The sequence below is a fragment of the Cinclus cinclus genome, chromosome Z (assembly GCF_963662255.1).
Source record: "Cinclus cinclus chromosome Z, bCinCin1.1, whole genome shotgun sequence".
Classification (NCBI taxonomy): Eukaryota; Metazoa; Chordata; class Aves; order Passeriformes; family Cinclidae; genus Cinclus; species Cinclus cinclus.
In genome coordinates, this window is record NC_085084.1 from 73,447,616 (window position 1) to 73,467,932 (window position 20,317).

General features: G+C 35.1%; 1 protein-coding gene across 7 annotated transcripts in view; it reads right to left on the reverse strand.

Annotated features, from left to right (window-relative positions):
• NIPBL (NIPBL cohesin loading factor) overlaps window positions 1-20,317 on the reverse strand; it is a 133,833-nt gene that overhangs the window by 53,393 nt on the left and 60,123 nt on the right. For 3 of the 7 annotated variants that reach the window (XM_062512901.1, XM_062512900.1, XM_062512902.1), the window contains exons 9-10: window positions 16,864-17,496; window positions 3,207-4,727 (exon numbers count right to left, since the gene is read on the reverse strand). The exons of 1 other annotated variant lie outside the window; for it this stretch is intronic. In XM_062512901.1, the coding sequence (XP_062368885.1) occupies window positions 3,207-4,727; window positions 16,864-17,496 (2,154 nt within the window). The remainder of the gene's footprint in view (window positions 1-3,206; window positions 4,728-16,863; window positions 17,497-20,317) is intronic. 3 more of the 7 variants (XM_062512905.1, XM_062512904.1, XM_062512903.1) reach the window with 2 other exon arrangements.

Genomic DNA, 20,317 nt, shown 5'->3' on the forward strand with positions numbered 1-20,317 from the left:
TCTTGTTCAGAATGCAGTAACCGTGAAGCTGTGAAGCTGCTAACAGCTCCCATCCCAAAACAGCATAGCTCTAAAAAGCAGCAGAGAAGGTATTCACTGAAGCTCTGAAAAGAAAGGACACCAAACTTGACCTCCTCATAGCAGACACAAGGTTAAAGTGAAAAGTTTCATGATTCCACAACAACACACATTTGCATTAAAACCAAGATAAAAGACATTCACAGATGTCAAAATCAGACAAAGAAAATGTCACAGTTCATTCTGACCTGGACCAAATAGGCCACAAGACTTTACCACAAGACCCTGTAACAAAAATACTACAAAAAAAAATCGGTAACTTTCCTCTGAACATTTCAGAAAAATGCTCAAAAGATCAGGAGAGAGAGAGAAAGGTTCCTTCTTTTTTGTAAGTGCCAAAAGGGACTCTTGGATTGATTCAATATTAGCAGTCACATACTGTGGCTACCCCTCCCATTCATAACTTGATAACATTTCAAATGCGTCTACCAAATTTGGTGATAATGTTATCTTGTCTTTTTGAAGTCCAATATATATAAAGGCAAGATTTCAAAATTTAAAATTTACTAAAACAACAAAAAAGTTGTTCAGACTTTCTGCTTACAAAAAATTAGATGCAGCTTAACATGAGTCAATTTTATTGAGTTTTGTAATGAATAGGAATTAGCCCCAGACAGAACAACTATCTAAATGGTGTTTTGAACTAGCTGAACAACCCTATTTTAAACTGCATTTCAGATAAATTATAGCAATGATGTTGCACATGACAAAGCCAGGAGAAGACATTTTCTTGAGGGAGGGATGGATGAGAAAGCAAAAAGAAAGGATAAAAGATATAAGGGTAATGAAATAAGAGAAAGTAAAATATACTAAGCTACATGGCATAAGAAGCATGTGAGAAGTTGAATAATGATGCTAAAAGGCAACACTAGAAAAGAATGGCTAAAATCTAAGTAGTATAGGATGAACTAAAAGGTTTATGAAAGTTACATTTCCTATCATATTAAAAAGTTTATAACTAAAAATGGCACCAAGTAAAACTGTGAACACTATTCCAACTGGCTTGAGGACACTGCGGTAGTGGCATGAATACATCTACATCAGTTAGGTCTTGACAAATAGACCTTGCTTTATATGAAGAGAGATAACTTTATAAAATATGTACCTTTTCAAACACCTGGAATTCACCTGGTTAATCAGCATGTGTTCTAGGAAATAAGTTACCAGAAAAAAAATACAGAACAAAATACACATACTAAAAATCTTCAGTCCAAAGACACTTTCTCCAAAATCTGCCTGCGGAACACTCAAAACTTGCTTTGTAATTTACGTTATTCTTCTCATTAAACCTATTTCTAGTATAATAATTTCTATCAAGAACTTTATTCTGAATACAGTTGCAAAAAGACTCAGATACAAACCATTTTCCCCCTGCAAAACATGTCCCAAATTACTTCAAAGTGCAAGAAATGCATGAAAATTATGACTTCAGAAAGAAAAAGAATTGCAGAAAAACATTGTAAAGAAATTATAAACCTGACTTTAGAATCAATACATTGCTGATATGTGACAGCTACTAGAAACACACCAAAATCCATTAAAACCTTTACACCTTACTAAAGCATTCTACATATACAACCACATATAATACAGACTACAAGAAAAAAGTAATTCAGAAACATCTTGGAAAGCATACATGTACTGCTTATTGCTCTGAAGATTTAAAGTAACTGGCTTTCTGCACATAAAAATGTGTAAATTCAAAATCTATGCAACTGAGACTAGACCTGAGTTCCGTCAGAAAGTTCTCAGCATTTCCTATCAAGAACATAAGGGTTTCATCTGAAAGCTTCTGATTAAACTGAGAACAAAGATATCACAATTTTACAACTAATTCTAGATACCTATATTAGAAATGGAAATTTTGCCTCTTTTGAACCTCAGAAAGGGACAGTGACAATGTTCTTATTTCTAGGACTAAGACAAATCCCTAACAAGGAGGCTAATATTTTACAAAGACATAAAATACATTACAAATTATTATGAAGGCTTTTTAGAGTTAATATAAACAGGTTAGTAGATAGAAAACAGGCATAGCACAAGAAATTAATGATACAGACACCTCTTTAAAGGTGTACATAAAATAGTTATACATTCACCAAGATTTTTTCTACATCATTTCTTACCAGATCAGCTGTGTAAGAAAATGTTTTAATCTTGAACTCATTAATTACCTGGAAATGGATCTATACATCATCCTGCATATAGCTGTAAACCTTTCCTCTGGCTTTTGATTTGTCTATTTTAAGATAACGATTCCATAAACATGATTATATATGAAACTTAAATTCTTTAAATATTAAATGTTAAAAAAGGAAACCTGACCAGTTAGTAACACTGATTTCACAATGTGAAATTATCTACTTCAGTCTGAAACCAAAGAAGCCTAAGTGAAAGCACCAAAAAGAAAAGCAATCTCATTGAAAAGAAGTGTTAAATCTGTAGAAGACACAATGCGTTAAATATCAAACCTACAAGCTATTCTAAACTATTTCCTGTCTGTGTTACTAATTTCAAAATGCCAGCTAATTGTTCAGCTTTCTTCTTTCTGCATATAATGGACACTAGAGACATTGATACATGAATTCTCCTAGAGACCAAACGTTTTTCCAAGTCTATTGTCACAAAGTCTCAGGAATGGAATCTCCTCAATTGACTTGTATTTTACAGTGTTAAAGAGGTAGATGGGTCCTTGCAACTATGTTCTTTCTACCACCATGTTAAAACATCCTTTGGAAAAAACCATTTCCCTTCAAATTAAATATATAAAAGAATCTCAGGGCTTGCATACTTAGTGTTTCCCATCCTTCCAGCCACACTGTTTACAGTTGTGGCAGTCCTTTATACAGACACACCCAAATCATGTAAAATTATACATACAACAGTTCATTTCATGGATAAATTACCATATAAAACTAATGCAGCTGAAGTACATTGTAAAACCACTTAAGTGTTGCCAGATTAAGTACCTGTACTGAAGTAAATAAATTATTTCAGGTAGATTCGTAGCAAGATTTCTGATAATGACAAGTCCTAAGACTAGTTTAACTTTATTTCTCACCATACAGAAAATCTACAAGAACTCGAGTGTAAAAGATATAATGCAATTAATATTTAAAAAATCTTACCTTTATTAGGTTTGGATGACTTGTTCTTGTTAGGTTTAAAACAAGAGCCCCTTGATTTATCTTCTCTGTCCTTAATAAATTTCTGTACATCATCCAAAGAAAGCTTTTGAAGGACAACTACAGGCTTAGCTCCTTTATTTAGATCTTCAACTAGCCCAATCTTCTCTACTTTGTCCTTATGTTCACCTCTAAATTCAGTTTTCCTTGACTCCTGAGTAACATTGCCATCTTTATCACGCTTGATTTTTGGAATGACAAAATGTTTTAATGCACCAGATCTTCCCCCCAACAAATAACTGGGAAACTCTGCTTTATTGTCACCATGTGCTTTATTACTATCTACTTTACTCTTATTACCATCTGTCCTTCGTTCATCCTTGCTGTTTGGTGACTTAAAACCAGGTTTATCAGGTCTTGATTTGCTAGAATCCCCTTTACCTTCCTGTTTAATACGAGGGCTGTCAGGTCTTGATTTCTGATCCCCAGAAGAAAACCTTGAATCACCAGACTCATGCCTATATTTCCTTTCAAATTTCTCAGGTTTTGAACCATCAGATTTAACACCATGCTTAGAATCATGTTCATTTTTGTTTGAGGATCTCAAATATTCAGGCCTTCTAATCTTGGATGGATCTCCCCTGTATCTCTCTGACTCCCCTCTGTCCTCAGATCTTTGTTTAAGGCTATCATGGTCACGCCTTGGTGTATCAGAAACTGAGCGCCCATCAGGCCTCGGTTTTGTTGGATCAGGTCGACTTTCAGGTTTCATCCTTGAAGGATCAGACTTCACATCTAGTTTGTGCCGAGATATTTCAATTTTCTTGTCTGACAAAGGCTTACTGGAGTCCCTCTTATTATCATTTTTGTGTTTTGGTGTTTCAGGCCTCCCTTCATTCTTCTGTTTTGGTGTTTCAGGTCTGCCTTCACTCTTCTGTTTCGGTGTTTCTGGCCTCTGCCGTATTTCCTGTTTGCCATTATTCTGTTTTCCCTCGTTTTGTTTCATCTCCATTTGCCTGCTCTCGTTTTGTTTCAGTTCTGTCTGTCTGCTCTCATTTTGTTTCATTTCCATTTGTCTGCTTTCATGTTTCACTTCTAACTGCTTGCTTTCATTGTATTTACTTTCCAACCGTCTGCTCTCATTTTGCTGGAATTCCGTTTGTCTGTTTTCATTTTGCTGAATATCTGTCTTTTGACTTTCAAAGTCAGACTTTTTTCTAAAGATTTCTGGATGGTTTTCAGGTTTAAACTTAAGAACTCCAACAGTGTCTTCTTGGGGAATGCACACAAACCCATCATTATACTGCTTAATTTCTTCAGGTTTTTTGATGGTGTCCAAATCCTGAGTTACTGTTGCCTGAGAGTCTGCTCTTCCTGCTTGCTGCAGATCAATACTAACCATCAATGCTGGCCTTGCCCCATTTCCTGCAGAGCCTGTCTCCTGAGAAGCTGCTCTATTTCCTCCAGTACCACCTCCAGCCTCTGGTGGTTTGTTTTCTTGTTTTCGCTTCTTCAGAGGCTTATCTGCAAGTGAAAAGAGAAAAAAATCACAAATTATATATAAAAACTAATAAATGTCCAAAGAAGAATATCCATTCCCTTCCACTCCCACAGTTAATCCTTTTCAGCATGGATGTGCACACATAACAAAATCAACAGACAGAATTTAAAAGCAAGAATAGGACTTCTCTAACTAATACTTTTTCATGTATTCAGACTACCATTCATTATCAGTCTCCCACAAATGCCTGTTAATCAATAAAAAGTCCTCCTTCAAAACATATAAAATCAAAGGCCCTGTGTAATTCCCAAGAGAACCCCCCCAATATAGCAGCTGCAATACATAACAACCAAAAAAAACCCATCCCATTTAAAAAAAACCCCAAACTACTAAATTACATTTGAAGCAGAAGTCTGAAAAGTCAAAGTTAAGGTGCAGCCCCACAACTAGTTTTTGAGGAATATTACTATAAAAGATATCTTCTGCAGATTCAACCTGCTTTATTACACATGTACTAAGCAAGGATCTGCAATGACTATGACAGAGGCTTTCCCAACTTGGTTCAGTGGATCAGCTGGACTTCACACATATTTTAGACAGGGAATACACAAACAATGAACAAAACTGATAAAGCAACCATTCCGCCACTTCATGCTTCTCTTTGAAGCAAAGTAGTACACCAAGGGTTGAAGTCCATACCTTAACATGTGTACATTAGGTGGGGGGGGGGAGGGGGGCGCTGCACACTTAAATTTTGAGTAACTTCCCCTTTGCAATCAGAATGCTTTGTACAGATGAAAGAAAAAGTATAGTGATCATTTTCTGTGAAGAATCTGACTCTGCAAATAAGCCTTTCAGTTTACACTAAAAAATCATTAGGAGCAGAATACAGAAAAATTAAATCAACCACACATGCTGTAATTTGGTAGAATGCATATAAATGAGAAGCACAAGGAAGTATACAGAAGAATATATTCTACCCATATAAAACCACAACACATTTATATTAACAACACAGAATTCGAAATAAAAATAATTTCTGCCATGAAAACTAAATGCCTTACTGCACTATGGCTTATATTTTCATTTCTCAGCTATGACTCCAACTTACTCCAAAATTACTCCACTGTCATTAATAAAAAAAAAAAACAAACAAAAAACCACAAACAAAGAAACCCAAACTAAACCAAACCAACCAAACAAACAAACAAAAAAACCCACAAAAAAACCAAAAAACAAACAAAAAACAAACGAAAAAAACCAAAAAAAATCCCCCAAAAAACAAAACAAAAACATTCTCTGAAATCAGGGAATATAAGTAAGTCTTAAGGAAATACTAAACATAGATCTATTGTCAAAATGCCTAGACCACAAATGCAAAGTAAGAAAAACACCGTACTTTGTGCCTAAGTTTGTGATGCCTTATCACCAGATGAAATGAACCAGCTCTCCTACTCAGAGCAGGTGAATGAACAGTAAGGAGGATGCAGTCAAGAAACAGGGAAATAAATGTCTATGGAAAAACTCACACAGTCCCCTGGAATTGTAAACCAAGATTACAACATATGAATTCTAATTTCTTGTAAACTTTTAGAAGATTTTTATTTAGAAACACTTTGAAGGATCACTCCCAAAATTAAAATTAGGCCACAATAACAAACAGTAACATGGTCAATTCCAGTGATGTGAACAGGCTTTTCCCCCCATCGTTTCCATCCTCAAATCTGTTTTGATTATTTCTAACTTTCTAAATCTCAAAAATTTTGTACAAGATTTAATGGCTGGAAGACAGTAAAGACAGATAAAAAAAACACTCCATTAAGAAACTGATCAACTGCAAATAAAGAACTTTGGAAAGCTCAATAAAAGCCTGTAGGAATGAATGCCAACTTTATGATAGACATATGAGGCAAAATGAATTTTCCAAGTCAAAGATGCAGCCTGGAGATTTTTGCTTTTTCTGTGCTACAGCAACTGCTGGATTCATATGGGGACTTACATAGTTAATTTTTTCTTAACTATGGATTAGAACAAATATACATACATACACACACATCATTACCTTACTTCTCAATTAAAACTTTTTACATTTTGAAATCTAAGTTCAGAAGCTTGCATTCTTATGAGAAAGTTGGATCAGCCTTGTCATTTTAGTCCAGAAATGCCAGGCACACTGAAAAAAGTCCTGTAAGGCTCTGATGGTGGGTCTAACAGTAGTCTTTAAGACATTACCATTATTCATTATCTGTCCCATTTCTTTAACTGAAGTTATCACCTGTAGCAGAAGGGAACATGCCTTCATATTTCCACAACTATATTTCATTGTCTAATGTATCAACATAAAGCACTAGTGAAGGTGGTTTGCATTAACCTACCAGGCTGAATTATTCAGTTTTAAGCAAGAAAATGCTTTCCTTTTTTATGCCTATTATAGGAGCAGATGGCCACGAGCTGTGATGCTGTAGCTGGATCAACCAAAACTCACCTTTCAGAGCCCTCATGCTGAAGGCACCAAGAACAAACAACCAAAACAATTCAAGTAGGGCCATTTTTCTTGCTTGGACTTCTGTAAGTGACCAGGCTCAACATCTTGCTGTTCTTCATCATCCAAAATGTCAACTTGTAAGTTGAGAACACAAGTAGATGATCACATCACAACTTGGCATACATATTCCCTCTAAATATATAGCTCTTCTGATGCACATTCTTCATTTCTCTTGACATTAGAATACAGATGTTTTAATAACTTGACATCTTGCCTGAGAAGAAAGGGACACCTTCATAGCTTATTTTCTCAGATGGCAAGGTGATTGCAGACAGAGTTACAGATCACTCACAGATTTCTTCTTATTTCCAGGGCATCTTGAAAGTGAGCCTCAAAACTAGACTGAGTCATTACTGTTTTGCCTCTGTAAGGATTCTTGATCTCAGACAAAAATAGCTGTCCTGAGTATAAGAAAATATCCAGTTGAACTAGGGCAAAAAGGTAGGATGAATACATAGCACCACTGCCTTCATAAAACATAAGGAAACAAACCCACTGAATAAATACAAACATTCCTTAAGTTGCCATAATAGCTGCAAAAATTTGAAAGCTGAAACATACCATTGGGTTTTGAGGGCTTTGTAAAATCTTGAACTCACTTTCAGCTATACGAGTATCAGTGAGGTGAGAAGAGAGTAGTAAACCTCTTAAAACAGATGTCTTCAGATCTTCTCTTTTACAGTCACATATATGCAAGTTTGCTTATAGCTGCTTTGTTAAGTCGTAAGTCCCAAAATGAACAGATGAACTTTTACAATATCCACTGAAATATACTTCATATCCTTCAAGGCATCAGTATTCAAGCTTCATTTACTTCATTCCATAGACAGTAGTATTTTTTTTTAATATGGGGATCTAGGACTTCACCAAAATATCAGACCAATGTCTTTCTCTGAAATCTTACAGACCTAGATCTAAAGCTTGTTGCAGTTTCAAATATGTTGGCTCACAATCTCTTTAGTCCTATAAAGTGTGATCAGAATGTTTTTGCTTCCATCTTTGCAGCAGTTTTCATAGTAAAAGGAATATGTATTAAGTTAGAGAAGAGCTTTCTGACCATATTAATGATTTGGTATATAAGTTCATTGCCTTCAGATTCCTTTTAAAACCATTATTCACTCCTCCACCTTTCTCTGAGGTTGTAGATATATTCAAAAATATACTTATGTTTATATACCAATTCCTTCAACAAATCTATGGTAGTTCAGAGAACAGTTACTCTATGTATGAATCCTTTTGACTTGGCAAATTCATAAGAATATTCTCTGCACCCTGCAACATACTCACTAAAAGGCAGCACCTAGGAACTCAAAGCAAGACCATAAACTACTTTATAGTAAAAACTATAGTACAGCTGTTCTATCAAACAAAATTATTCACTGTGGCACAAGAAACAAAACATTACAGGAACCACAAGCTTTACATGGGAAAAAAATTAGCTGGATTTCCAAGAAGTAATTTCCCACCAATCCTCTTACAAACAGTATTCCTGGAGACAGGTTATGGCCTTCACCTTTGGAAATATCTGTGTATTAAAACTGTTAGTACTTTAAGATTTAGAAATTAATTAATTAATTAATTAATTACTGCGGAACCTTTGTGCAAGTAACCACATTGCACTGGAATAATTACTGACAGCCTGAGATACATTTCTGCTGAAACTACAAGGCAATCATGATTTGAAGAACATTCATCCTGAAAACAGATACTCTTGGAAGCTGAGGAAGTGTTAGAAATAGCAGGTGGATGAGGAGAGCTGTATTGTAAATGTGTATCTATTCTTTTACTTGCCCTGGAATCTTTCCAAAGCAGCAGTCAAGATATAATTAGTGCTGCAACCCTCCATGTTACTGCTTCCTTGCAAGTCTGATGATTTCCATAATCCCAGAAAAAAACTTTAAACAATTGAGTATAATTTGATGATACTCAGTTCTAGAACTGCTTGGCCTAGCAAATTAAAATGGGCCTTTTGTAAGCATCTATGAAAAGGTAATAAGTTTAAATAATAACCATGAGCATTGTTGCTAAGCTTCCTTTTAGCTGAATGGTAACACTTCCCTCTATTAATACTGTTTGGTATACTTATAAATAGATATAACAGATAAATTTTTGCTTCCCCATTTACACCTTGCAAGAGACTCAGTAGGAGACTTTATATTCAAAATGGTTAAATGTGAATGCTCTCCTCTTCAGAGACACAAAAAAGATTGATCCTCTAATGCTGAATTCTAGATGAATCATTTAAATGGCAATTGAAAGTATGAATTTTTGTAGAGGATAACCTTTAAGAGTTTAACATCTTTAAACCTCTAAGTGTTCTAATCTCACATATTAGAGATTACTGGGGTATGCTCCCACTTATTTGAAATAGCACTTATTTAATCATATCACTAATTAATGAATTTAGCTCAAACATACTAGTCCAAAGAGGTTATTACATATTGTAAAACCTATTTTTTAACAACATCAGAGATAGGTCAGACAGAGAAAAATTATAATCTTATCTAAAATAGCAAACAAGATTAGAAATTTTCAAAACTGACACATAGCTAAATGCTCAAATAAGAAACATATGTCTACTGTCAACTGTTTCCTTTTCTTAGCTATTTTTCACAGATCTCTTTAAAGTTGTCTAAGTGCCCTGTCCCCTCCAGCCAACAGTGCTCTGTAGACCACATGAATCTAATCTGTATACTAAGAATCTTTAAAATTACTTCAATGGTACCAGTGGATGACCTGCCAGTAGAGTGAGGGCAAATATCTCAGAATACCTGCTGATCTTTAGCAACCTGTTAAAAGCCTTGATCAAATTTCTGGTCATTGTCCAAAAAATCCCATCAGAAGGGACATTTAAACTCACTCAGTTCAAAAAACAAAAATGCTACAGCGATCCCTGACATGCCTTAAGTTGTAGAAGACTATAAAAAATGAAGATTCTTAAGTTTTGCTTGTTTTCTTAAATACAGCAATAACACAATCATGATATTGTCTTATGAATTTTTCTGTTTAAGGATGTCTGCTTACTTACTATTATCTGTCAATTACAGTAAACCAAATAAATACTATACCAGGAAATAACAAAAATTTAACTGCAGGAAAGTATAATCAAATATCTACATTTGTTTTGAGATTGGAAGCTGTAACTTAAAAGCCCCCTGAATTTAATATTGCTTTCACAAACTATATAGCTTTAATTTATTTACGAGATAGATTTTTCAGCATATACACGGGGTTTTATCCATGTGATTTTGTGCAAAATTACAGTTTTGCAAACTCAGTATCTGAGCAAAACCTGAAGTGCACTTAATTTGAAATACCCAGTGCAGCATCTAATTCAACAAGAAAAATACAACACACTGACATGAGACTTAATGAAAACTACTTAGGTATCACAGCTCACATATCCAATTAGATTTTAATTAATTTGTATAGACAGAAAACATTAGAAACAAGCAGTGACTTTCCCTTCCCCCTTCCAACTGTTGATTTTGTTCTGCCTTGCACTCAAATATATCATAAATTAACTAGATTAGTAACATTTATATTCAATGACAGTGAAAAAAAAAAGTCCTCTTAGGTTGATGTCAGCATGAACTTAGTGACTGTGAACTACAGGAATGCTGGGATTAAGCTTTTAATAGGGTTTATTAACTACTCATGCCATTTCTTTATCCAGATTTAAATCCATTAGAGAGAAATGGCTGTCCCAGAATGTAAGTCATTACTGGGTTAAGATTATCATAAATCCTGTCCTTCAACAGGTACAATCAAGGGTATACATTGCATGCAATTTATATTGAATTTTCTAGCCTTAGTGTAGAGTGCAGACTGAAACAAACAATGTTTCTCGCTAAACTGCTACAGTTTAGTTATTTTCTACACCTTCTTACAAGATCAGTTTTCTGCACTACTTTATTTAAAATACAACTTGAGATAAATAAGGGAATTTTGATTAATGTTACATATGAACACAAATAAATATCCTACCTTTTTTAAAGAAAGCTTTTCATTTGTTAAGTATTTTAATCTTTATAAAAACTGTAAAAGGAAGTAACTTCACACAGATAGGTGTAAACATTGCAACATTTCATTGCAATTCTTCTAATAAAACAGTGATTTCTTTCCCTTGCTTTTCTTAAAACATGTCTGAACACACACAAACAGAAAATTTGTCTCTTATAGGACCCAGAGGCTGCCAAGCTGGTTTTTCTTGGAAGAGCTATATAAGACGCCAGTTTCAGCTATTACAGCACACTACAAAACCCAGACCTAATGAAAGCATGCATACACAAAACACAGTACCTAAGTCTCACATTCTACTACACAGACACCCAGTTATTTATCTTTCACACTCCATCTCTTCACCTTCTGATATTAATGACTGCAATCTGCAAGATTACTATACAAATTACTACTTGCATTTGTAATTTCCATTTTTAAGGAAATAAGCTCCCTACAACATATTTTTGGAAATTAATTCTAATATACTGGTTATAATTACTCATTCCATCACTTAATTAGTTGGTATATAGAATTAGACACAAACAAACTTTTCATTCTTAATAGTATTTTTCCATTAGTTTTCTCTTTAGGTAATTTTATGGGGGAGATGGGTAATGAGGAGAAAGGGAGAGGAGCTGGGTAAGAACTTAAAAGGTAAGAGAAAAAGGTTACTTACCTATAACTGTAGATTTGAGAGTTTTGCTCCGGCAGATTCACACTCTTGGGATGTGTGTGTCTCTGCTGTTAAGGGCTTGGAACGAACCAAAAAAAGAAGGGCCCACAGCAGGCATCCAAATGCCCCCTAACTGATCCAATTATTGAAAATAAAGTTATTACATATTCACTTCTTCCTAATTCAAAGAATCCACAGTGAGATTCCAAAGAAGTGTGTAAAATGGATCCTCAGGGTAAAATATATAGGGAAAAACACACCCATACAAGTTGGTTTGTCTCATTAAAAAAAATTTCTAATGCTTTTAAGTTAAAAAAAAATAGCCTCCCAATGAAATGGTTAATGATTTCATTACTCTTCTCACAAATGCCTGAAAACAGTGTCTTTTACAAGCAGAACTCCTCAGTCTGTTAAGACAGCTGTATTATACAAAAGTATCTCTGAAGAAGCCAAAACCCTAGCAACACAATTCTGTGTATGGAAGAGCTCAGAATAAAACACAGCAAATATGAAAAAAAAAAAAAAAAGCTAAACCAATTTGCAAAATAGTATCTGAAAAAGATGGGTTACTTTCTGGGATTTTATGTAATTTTCAAGATTATTTTCCCTTTTCCTGTCACTAAAAAGACTCTGAACTCCTTTTAGCATTACTATGCTTAACTTTTTTGTTTCACAGTACTTGGAGGTTTTAGAAAAGCATGAAAGATCTTAATGTATAAACTTTGTATCTGAAAATTAATTCTGTAGCTGGTCTGAATCTTGAAAAAGAAGAAGAACTTAATGTAACATTCTCGGAAAGGTTTAGTCTAAAAGTGATGGACTAACTTTGAACTACTTAACTACACACAGAAATAAGCCACTTGTACCTGAATAATGGCAAAGAGCAAGTTAATGCAAAGAACTGAGGTTACCAAAATGAAATTTCTCCCTTCTCATTTCCATCTTCCAGAAAAAAACATGCCTGAGAACAACAGAAATTCCTGAGACAATTTCTAATACTTCATAGGATTTCCTGTAGTTTCTTGGAGTAGCCAACTTCAGAATGTGAACAAAGTACAATTTCATTTAAGGGAACAAAACTGGTTCAGAAGACCTTTCCTTGTTTCAAAAGCCTTCAACAGCACCAAGTAGTACAGGAAGTGTGACTACCAGCAGTAGTTAGAAGAGAAGAAAGAGTGAATTAAGTTTCACTACCCTTATGAAGAAATTATATCATCAAAATATCACAATGTAACTAGACAGAAGATGGCTTACCTGTCAACTGTTGTGAAAAAAAGTCAATCCACTTCTCTAATATCCCTTTTGAATCACTTCTTTTCCAACTCAAGATCATCTGAGTCTTGATAAATAATAGCTAGATCTATCTGTAATACTACACATTCTTTCAAAAGATAAGATATGAACTAGTATTGATGAACATCTTGTATCTGATGAAGGAATAGAGGCCATTGTGAGAGGAATAATGCGAACTGAAGATCTGAGTTCTGTCACATTCCATGGACTATTTAGCAGTACTGAAGCTATTAAATGTAAGAGATGTATTAGAATGTAATTCTTGGTGTCAAATGCCTAAATCTTCAAAATCTCACTAAAAGATACAGAAAAATTACTTGTTGAATTAATCAGTAGAGAGACTTTCTTGATGGATAAAGTAGAAAGAGGAGATGAACTCCGGCCCTCCCACACAGAGGACAAGGATGAAAACAGCTTGCTAAACTTCAGTCTCTGTCATGAATACAATGAGGACACATTCCACTTAATCCAAGTGCCAAAATTATAGAATTATAAAAACAAAGCTGCAAAAATCACTTAGACATGAGGAAGGAAGTCTATATAATAAAATCACTCCTTATGCATATCTGACACACACTATCCCAAATTTGTAGGATTTTGCATTAGTGATTTTTGCACTAATGATACCTTTTTCATAAAGCAAAAGCATGAGAATCAGATTTCAGAAAGGTAAGCAGCTTGTCAAAGAAGAAGGCACTTCTTCTAACCCTGGGTTAATTCTTCTTTTGAAACTCAGACTGCTTCACACTGTGAGAGACTTTGTTTAGTGGAAGCTAAATATTTTAACGGCTTTATTAGAAACAAGGATTTATTACAGAAAATAGTATAATTACCACAAGGCTCCTATCCCCATTTCCCACTAGTACCAAATATAATAAAAGGACCTCAGCATTAAAAAAAAAAAAAAAACAACAAAAAAACCCCAGACCTTAGCATTACGTTAGCCAAGCTGTATAATTTTCAGCAAGAATGCCCCCCCGCCAAATGTCTGCAGCTTCTCTGAAATAAAATCCTCCACTGGTTATTAGCCTCAGAAGCACATGTCTGTCCAACCAAATCCTTATAGTTAAAAAGAAAGCCTTTGAAAATTTGTGATGAAATACAGAACTACGGAGATTTTATGTCTAAAATAAAGGACAGAAGAGACCACTAATCTACTATCCAAACTTTTGAGTACTGTTTTAATGATAGAAATTTATGGAAACCAGCGTGAATATACACAGAAAACACAGTATGGCTATAATATGCATTCCCATGCCTCTGTTACAAAAGCAGCAAAGATGCTTTCATGCAGGTTTTAGCATGTGCTAGCATTTTGAGTAAGTTCACTAAAAGGACGCTTGCTATTGTAAAGCATCAGCTGGCACTATGCACTCCCACTCTAATTAGACTGAGCACTTCCTACACCCATGCTCTCTTCCTGACCTAATGTGATCTTAAGTTACAGTACATGTACGAAAAGGCACAAATGCCAGGCTTTTATATAAATACACTATGCAGCTTTGCAGAAATGAATGACATATTTAGAAGTTATTGAATATGTTTCTAACAGACATTCCTATAGGAACAACAGAAGATGCTTCCTCATGCAGCCTCACAAAACAAAACAGCTCTAACTAGAAAATCCCAGAGAGTATCAGCTTCTAGACATAGCATAAATTTAGAAGCAATGGCAAAAACATTACCAAAAAAAATAAGAACTGCAATCCTCCAAGGTAGCATTTTCAGGAAATCTGTTCTGACTGCTAAAAATCTTTCTACTAAATACTATGCAGTCATGGCTGAAACATCAAGAGCCAGACGGCAAAGGTAAAAAACGCTGCTGTCTATCATTGGGGCAACTTAGCACAAGTGAATAAATAGCCATAATTTGTCCCAGTGTAAGGCAGCAACTCTTGTACCTGATTTATAGCAATTGTAGGAATTCAGGAAGATCTGAGACCTACCAGAGGATGCAGGTAAGGGGAAACCATAAGGTCAGAATCTGTATTTGGGAAGATGGTTACTGAGGAGTGGTGAACAGGAAAGGTCAGAGTATAAAAATCACTCCTTTCCCCTGTAATTGTGGTAAACAAACTTTACAACTAATGCTCAACATTTTCTGAAAGCCACAACAAAACAGAAAGTGTGTTTTCAGTCTTGATCAAAGTGCTTGAAACCTGTTGTGCATTTTTTCAGCTGCTTCTCAGATAAAATGTGGTAGAGATTCTATTTCAAGTTTGCAGACATAAATGTAGCTTTTGAAGTATTGGGCCACAAACTACAATCTCTCCAATAAATTTAAAATTAATGGAAGAGATTTAAGCAAATAAACAAATTCCCCATCTCATTAAATTGAAATTAAGACTGTAGCAATCAGTAGATATATCTTCTGAGGTGAGAACAATTTTTCTCCTTATATTCATAGTTTTTCCTTAAAAGATTGTATTTATTTACCAAATAAGAAATAGTTTAGAAGTTAAACCTTTTAGTACTGCAACCATGTTTGCAAACACACAAACACATATAAAACACACACAAACACGCACAAAGTCTATCCTCCCCTCACTACCCAGGCATCTCAAAAAATTGTGAAAAACCACTTTGAATAGGGAGAAAATTTGCACCCTCTCCACTGGTTACAGACCGAAACTGTGTGTAAAATCATTCCATGTAAGTATGTCTACATGAATCATTTTCATCCATGAACTTCCAAAATCAGAATTTTCACCATTTTCCATTCTGCAAGACTTTTCTTGAGAGTAAGTAACAAATTAGGATTATGCTACAAAAGACTTTTTTTCTCAGAAGTTAAACATGGTGCAGAGGAAGATTCTGAAAAATACTTAGGGTAAATTATTACTATCTAATTAATAAAATACATCTGAAACCAAAGACCTTCAAACCAGTTAACAACAGAAAAAGAAAGAGAAGTCAAAATAAAAAAAAATTGATAGATTCAAATAAATCCATTAAGACAACAAGTGCACCTACCCAAGTGAAGATAAAACATTTCAGAGGCCCACCTGGTTCTGTGCTACACACCATACAGTTATATGGTAACTCTCTAAAGTTTCTAATGCCTACATAATAATTAATATCCAGTTGAACAAACATTAGAGACAACATATTTGTATATATTACCCAATCGTTACACTACGTTCGAAAGAACAGAACAGATGTGATTTTAGTCTAACATCTCCTTCACATTAAATCCAAATGGGGATATGAGTAGAAGTGGGATAAAACAGATTTCCTGCATTTTCTTAAATTAGGCAACATGGATTAATAAAACAATTATCAAAACTTACTACAAATTTTGATTTATGGTACTGCTGGGATTTTAGAAACTATAAACAATATCAACTGTACTTCATTCAGTCTCAAAGTAAGAGTATTTTAAAAGAATTTTGAAAGAAGAATTTCACTTTCCATCCATTAAGACCCCAAATATCAGATACTCAGACTATGCATATATAAAAGATTACAGTTCATTGTTGGAAGGGAATGGAGATGAATGTTGCAGAAGAACCTACACTGAGTAAACAGAATTGAACTATGTGACAATGACAGGAAGCTTTATATATATATATATATGGGGTTTATATGCATATATATATATTTATATAATATATAGTGTATATATACACACACACAATCCTTTTACCTTTATCTTGCACTTCTTTTGAAAATCGCTCCCTTTCAATAGCTGATTCACGTTCTATCCGCTCAATTTCAGCCAATGCATCCAATTCTACTTCATCATATGACGTTATAGCTCCTTGTTGCGAAACCTGTTGCTGTGTCTGTACCACAGGAGTTTGAGGTTGTTTTGCAGCAACTGAAGTGTTCTGTTGTAAAACAGGCACTTGTTGTGCCTGAAGGAAAGCTGTCTGTTCATGCTGCGGCAAACACTGAGCAGCGTTTAGTGGGCGGTTAACATCCTGTGGAGTAACGGGTGTTTTAGAAGTCTGTCCTGGGTACTGCACATTAAAAGGAATATCACCCTCTGACACACTGCTGTTTTCCAAACCAGAAAGCATATCATCCTGCTGGTCCATATCCGAAGATCTTACACGAGACAGTCTTAATGTAAGCTTAGTGGAGTCCTTGGAAGGAGAGCTAATGATATCATACATTGCAGCTTTTTCAGTCTGGTCTTTTTCATCCTTGCCTAACTTCATTTTCTTTTGTTTCTTTTGCTTTCTTTCTGGAGAATCTAACAATATGTCTGGGGGAACATCTCTAGGTGATGAATAAGGTGGAGGCTGAGATTGTTGGATTAAAGGTTGTCTTGATCCTAGAATAATAATTCAGAAAAACTGAACAGTTATGTTGTTTCATGTTTATATAAAAACACACTAAATATAACCTGCATACTTTTAATGTGTATTTCTACATATAACTGTGTTCACAAAAGGTCTAAATAAGATTGGTAGGAAGCACATCATTGCTAGATCAAGATGCAGTCTAGACAGTTGCAGTGTATTTCCCAGGAATTTTAGCTGTCCACTGCAAGTAGAGAAGGGATCATTTCAGAGAAGATGGAACCAAAAAAAACCCACCACCAAAAAAGAATAAATAAAAATAGTATCTAAGGTTCAGAATATCAGCTATTAGAAAATGATCAACAAAAGCAAGTTGACGACAGAAAAAAGGAAAGATCAAAAAGATTCTTACTAAGGTCCAGTGATGAAGACTTAATGATCAGTGTATAGGCGCTAGCAATTTCAGCCACACATTCTTAATAAAAAGAAAAAAAGAAAAAAAAAAAAAACAAAAACCCCCATACACAACCACCTTAACTTGGATTCTGACAGTTCATTTTTTTTTCTTTCCTTTCTTTTTAAAAATTTTATTTTAGATAAATTTATTCCAATCCCTCCCACTCATTACTATCTGGAAACCACTAGTTATCTAAAGACATCTTTCTGCCATTCCCTGCCTTATCTTCCCTCCTTTTTTTGTTTAATGTATGAATTTCTGCTTCTATGTGTACTCTTTCCAGGATTTGAGAGTATCTACAGAAATTTTTAAAAGGGGATAATTCTAATTAAATTATTTCTCCAATTAATTACATTTGAAGTTCTAATTCCTCTAACTAATCACCTTCCTGTAACTGTTAGCCTAGAAAAAGGTCTGAAAAACAGATAAGATTTTCAACTTGTCCCAGTTGTAATTTTGAGCTATAGTTTTGACTTAGAATGGAATACTGTGCAAGGTGGGGAACACACAGAGTGTCCTCTTCTTAAAGCAACCATTCAGATTCCATTCATCCATTGGGGAATACTGATCTTTCAGTTAGTAGAAAGCAGTGTCAGCACTTCTGACAACAAGTAAAAATTAACTGGAATACAGGTCCCATGTGCTTCACTCAAGAAACACCACTAAACAAGAAAGCAGCTTTATTCTGGATCTTAAATTTCTACTGGATATTTTTGGAAGTGTTAAGAATCATTAAGCAATGTACCAAACCATAGATGAATGAAACAGAATAGTTATCTCTGTCAAAGCTCCCATTTACATGAAAAGTGTGCCTTTACTGACGGTCTCTTCACACAGACTACTATGCTTTTGTCTCCCTCGACCACTCTGTAAGAAATCCCACAACTTCTGTATGTAGTGAGCAGGGTACAACATGGGCTTATCTTAATCCTCCACGGCCCTCAGCAACAAATCCATATACTGTCCATAACATCTACAAAGTTGGGAATCCTTGTTTTGACTCATCCCCATTTTCAAAACTGTTCTACTACTCTACTTCCCTTCCACAGATCAGATACCACACTCAGCAACCACTAAAGTTCTCACTACACCCTAAGATTTCTCTCTTGCTCTTCACCAGATTCCTATTCTTGTTATGCTCCTCCCCACAACTACCATTTCTTCAGTTAATTTGCAAGATTAAATATTATGTATAGCAGAAATCCTTAGCTACTAATTTCTTTTATGGTAATGACTACCACTCAGGAAGCTGCAGGATATTTCTACAAATAGTAGAGGCAACTCAGAACTTTTCAAAGAAATACTAACAGACATGTTAATCTTGAACTATCTCTTATACAAATACTTTTAAAGTTGCAACAATGGAACACTTACTATTTTTCAGAGTTACACTTCTAAACAAAGATTTGATACTCCTTTGTCCTAACCTTCTAGATAAACATGACAAGATCTGATTTGGTATTAATTTGGCATTTCTTATGTTGAAAAGTAAGACTGCAGCAACAGATAAAGTGGTTCTTTTTATCTTTGAACAGACTTGAGGAGGCCAGAAGGATTTCACTGCATTCCACTGAACAGTCTTAGAATTCGGTAAATGAAGAAACAAAAGTAAAGTTTTGCCTCTCCTAGGCAGCACTACGAATAAGTATTTAAAAATACCTTCCTCCTAAGGGAAATTCTTGAAACATTTTGATAGTAAGGCCTATAAACTGCATTTAAAAAGAATATGCTCCAGCAATAACTTCACATGTTTCTGAGATGTTTAATGATGGTTAAACAACTCTAACAACTACTTCACTACAACACTGTAGCTCAGAAGCTACAAGGCCTATGTACGGAGGTGAAAAGAAACTGAAAAATACAAAGCATTCTTGAGCAGTTTCACCCTACCACAAACCTTTGCAGTTTCAAACAGATGTCACACGATGAATACATAGCACATTCTATTCAATACTGAGACTTTAGACAAAAGCCAGCAGAATATCCAGGTGGCCAAGAAGGCCAAAGACACCTGGCCTGTATCAGCAATAGTGTGGCCAGCAGGACCAAGGCAGGGACTGTCTCCCCTGTACTATGCACTGGTGAAGATTTGAATGCTTTGTTCAGTTCTCACTACAAGAAAGACACTGAGGTGTTGGAGCATGACTGGAGAAGGGGAATAGAGCTGGAGCAGAAGTCCTGTGAGGAGTAGCTGAGGGAGCTGAGGGTGTTTATCCTGGAGGAGGTTCAGGGGAGACCTAATCACTCGCTACAACCACCTGAAAGGAGGTTGTAACCAGGTGGGGATCAGCCTATTCTCTCAGGCAACTAGAGGAAATGGCCTCAAACTGCACTGCAGGAGGTTCAGGTTGGATCTCAGGAAGAATTCCTTCACTGAAAGGATGGGTAAGCATGGG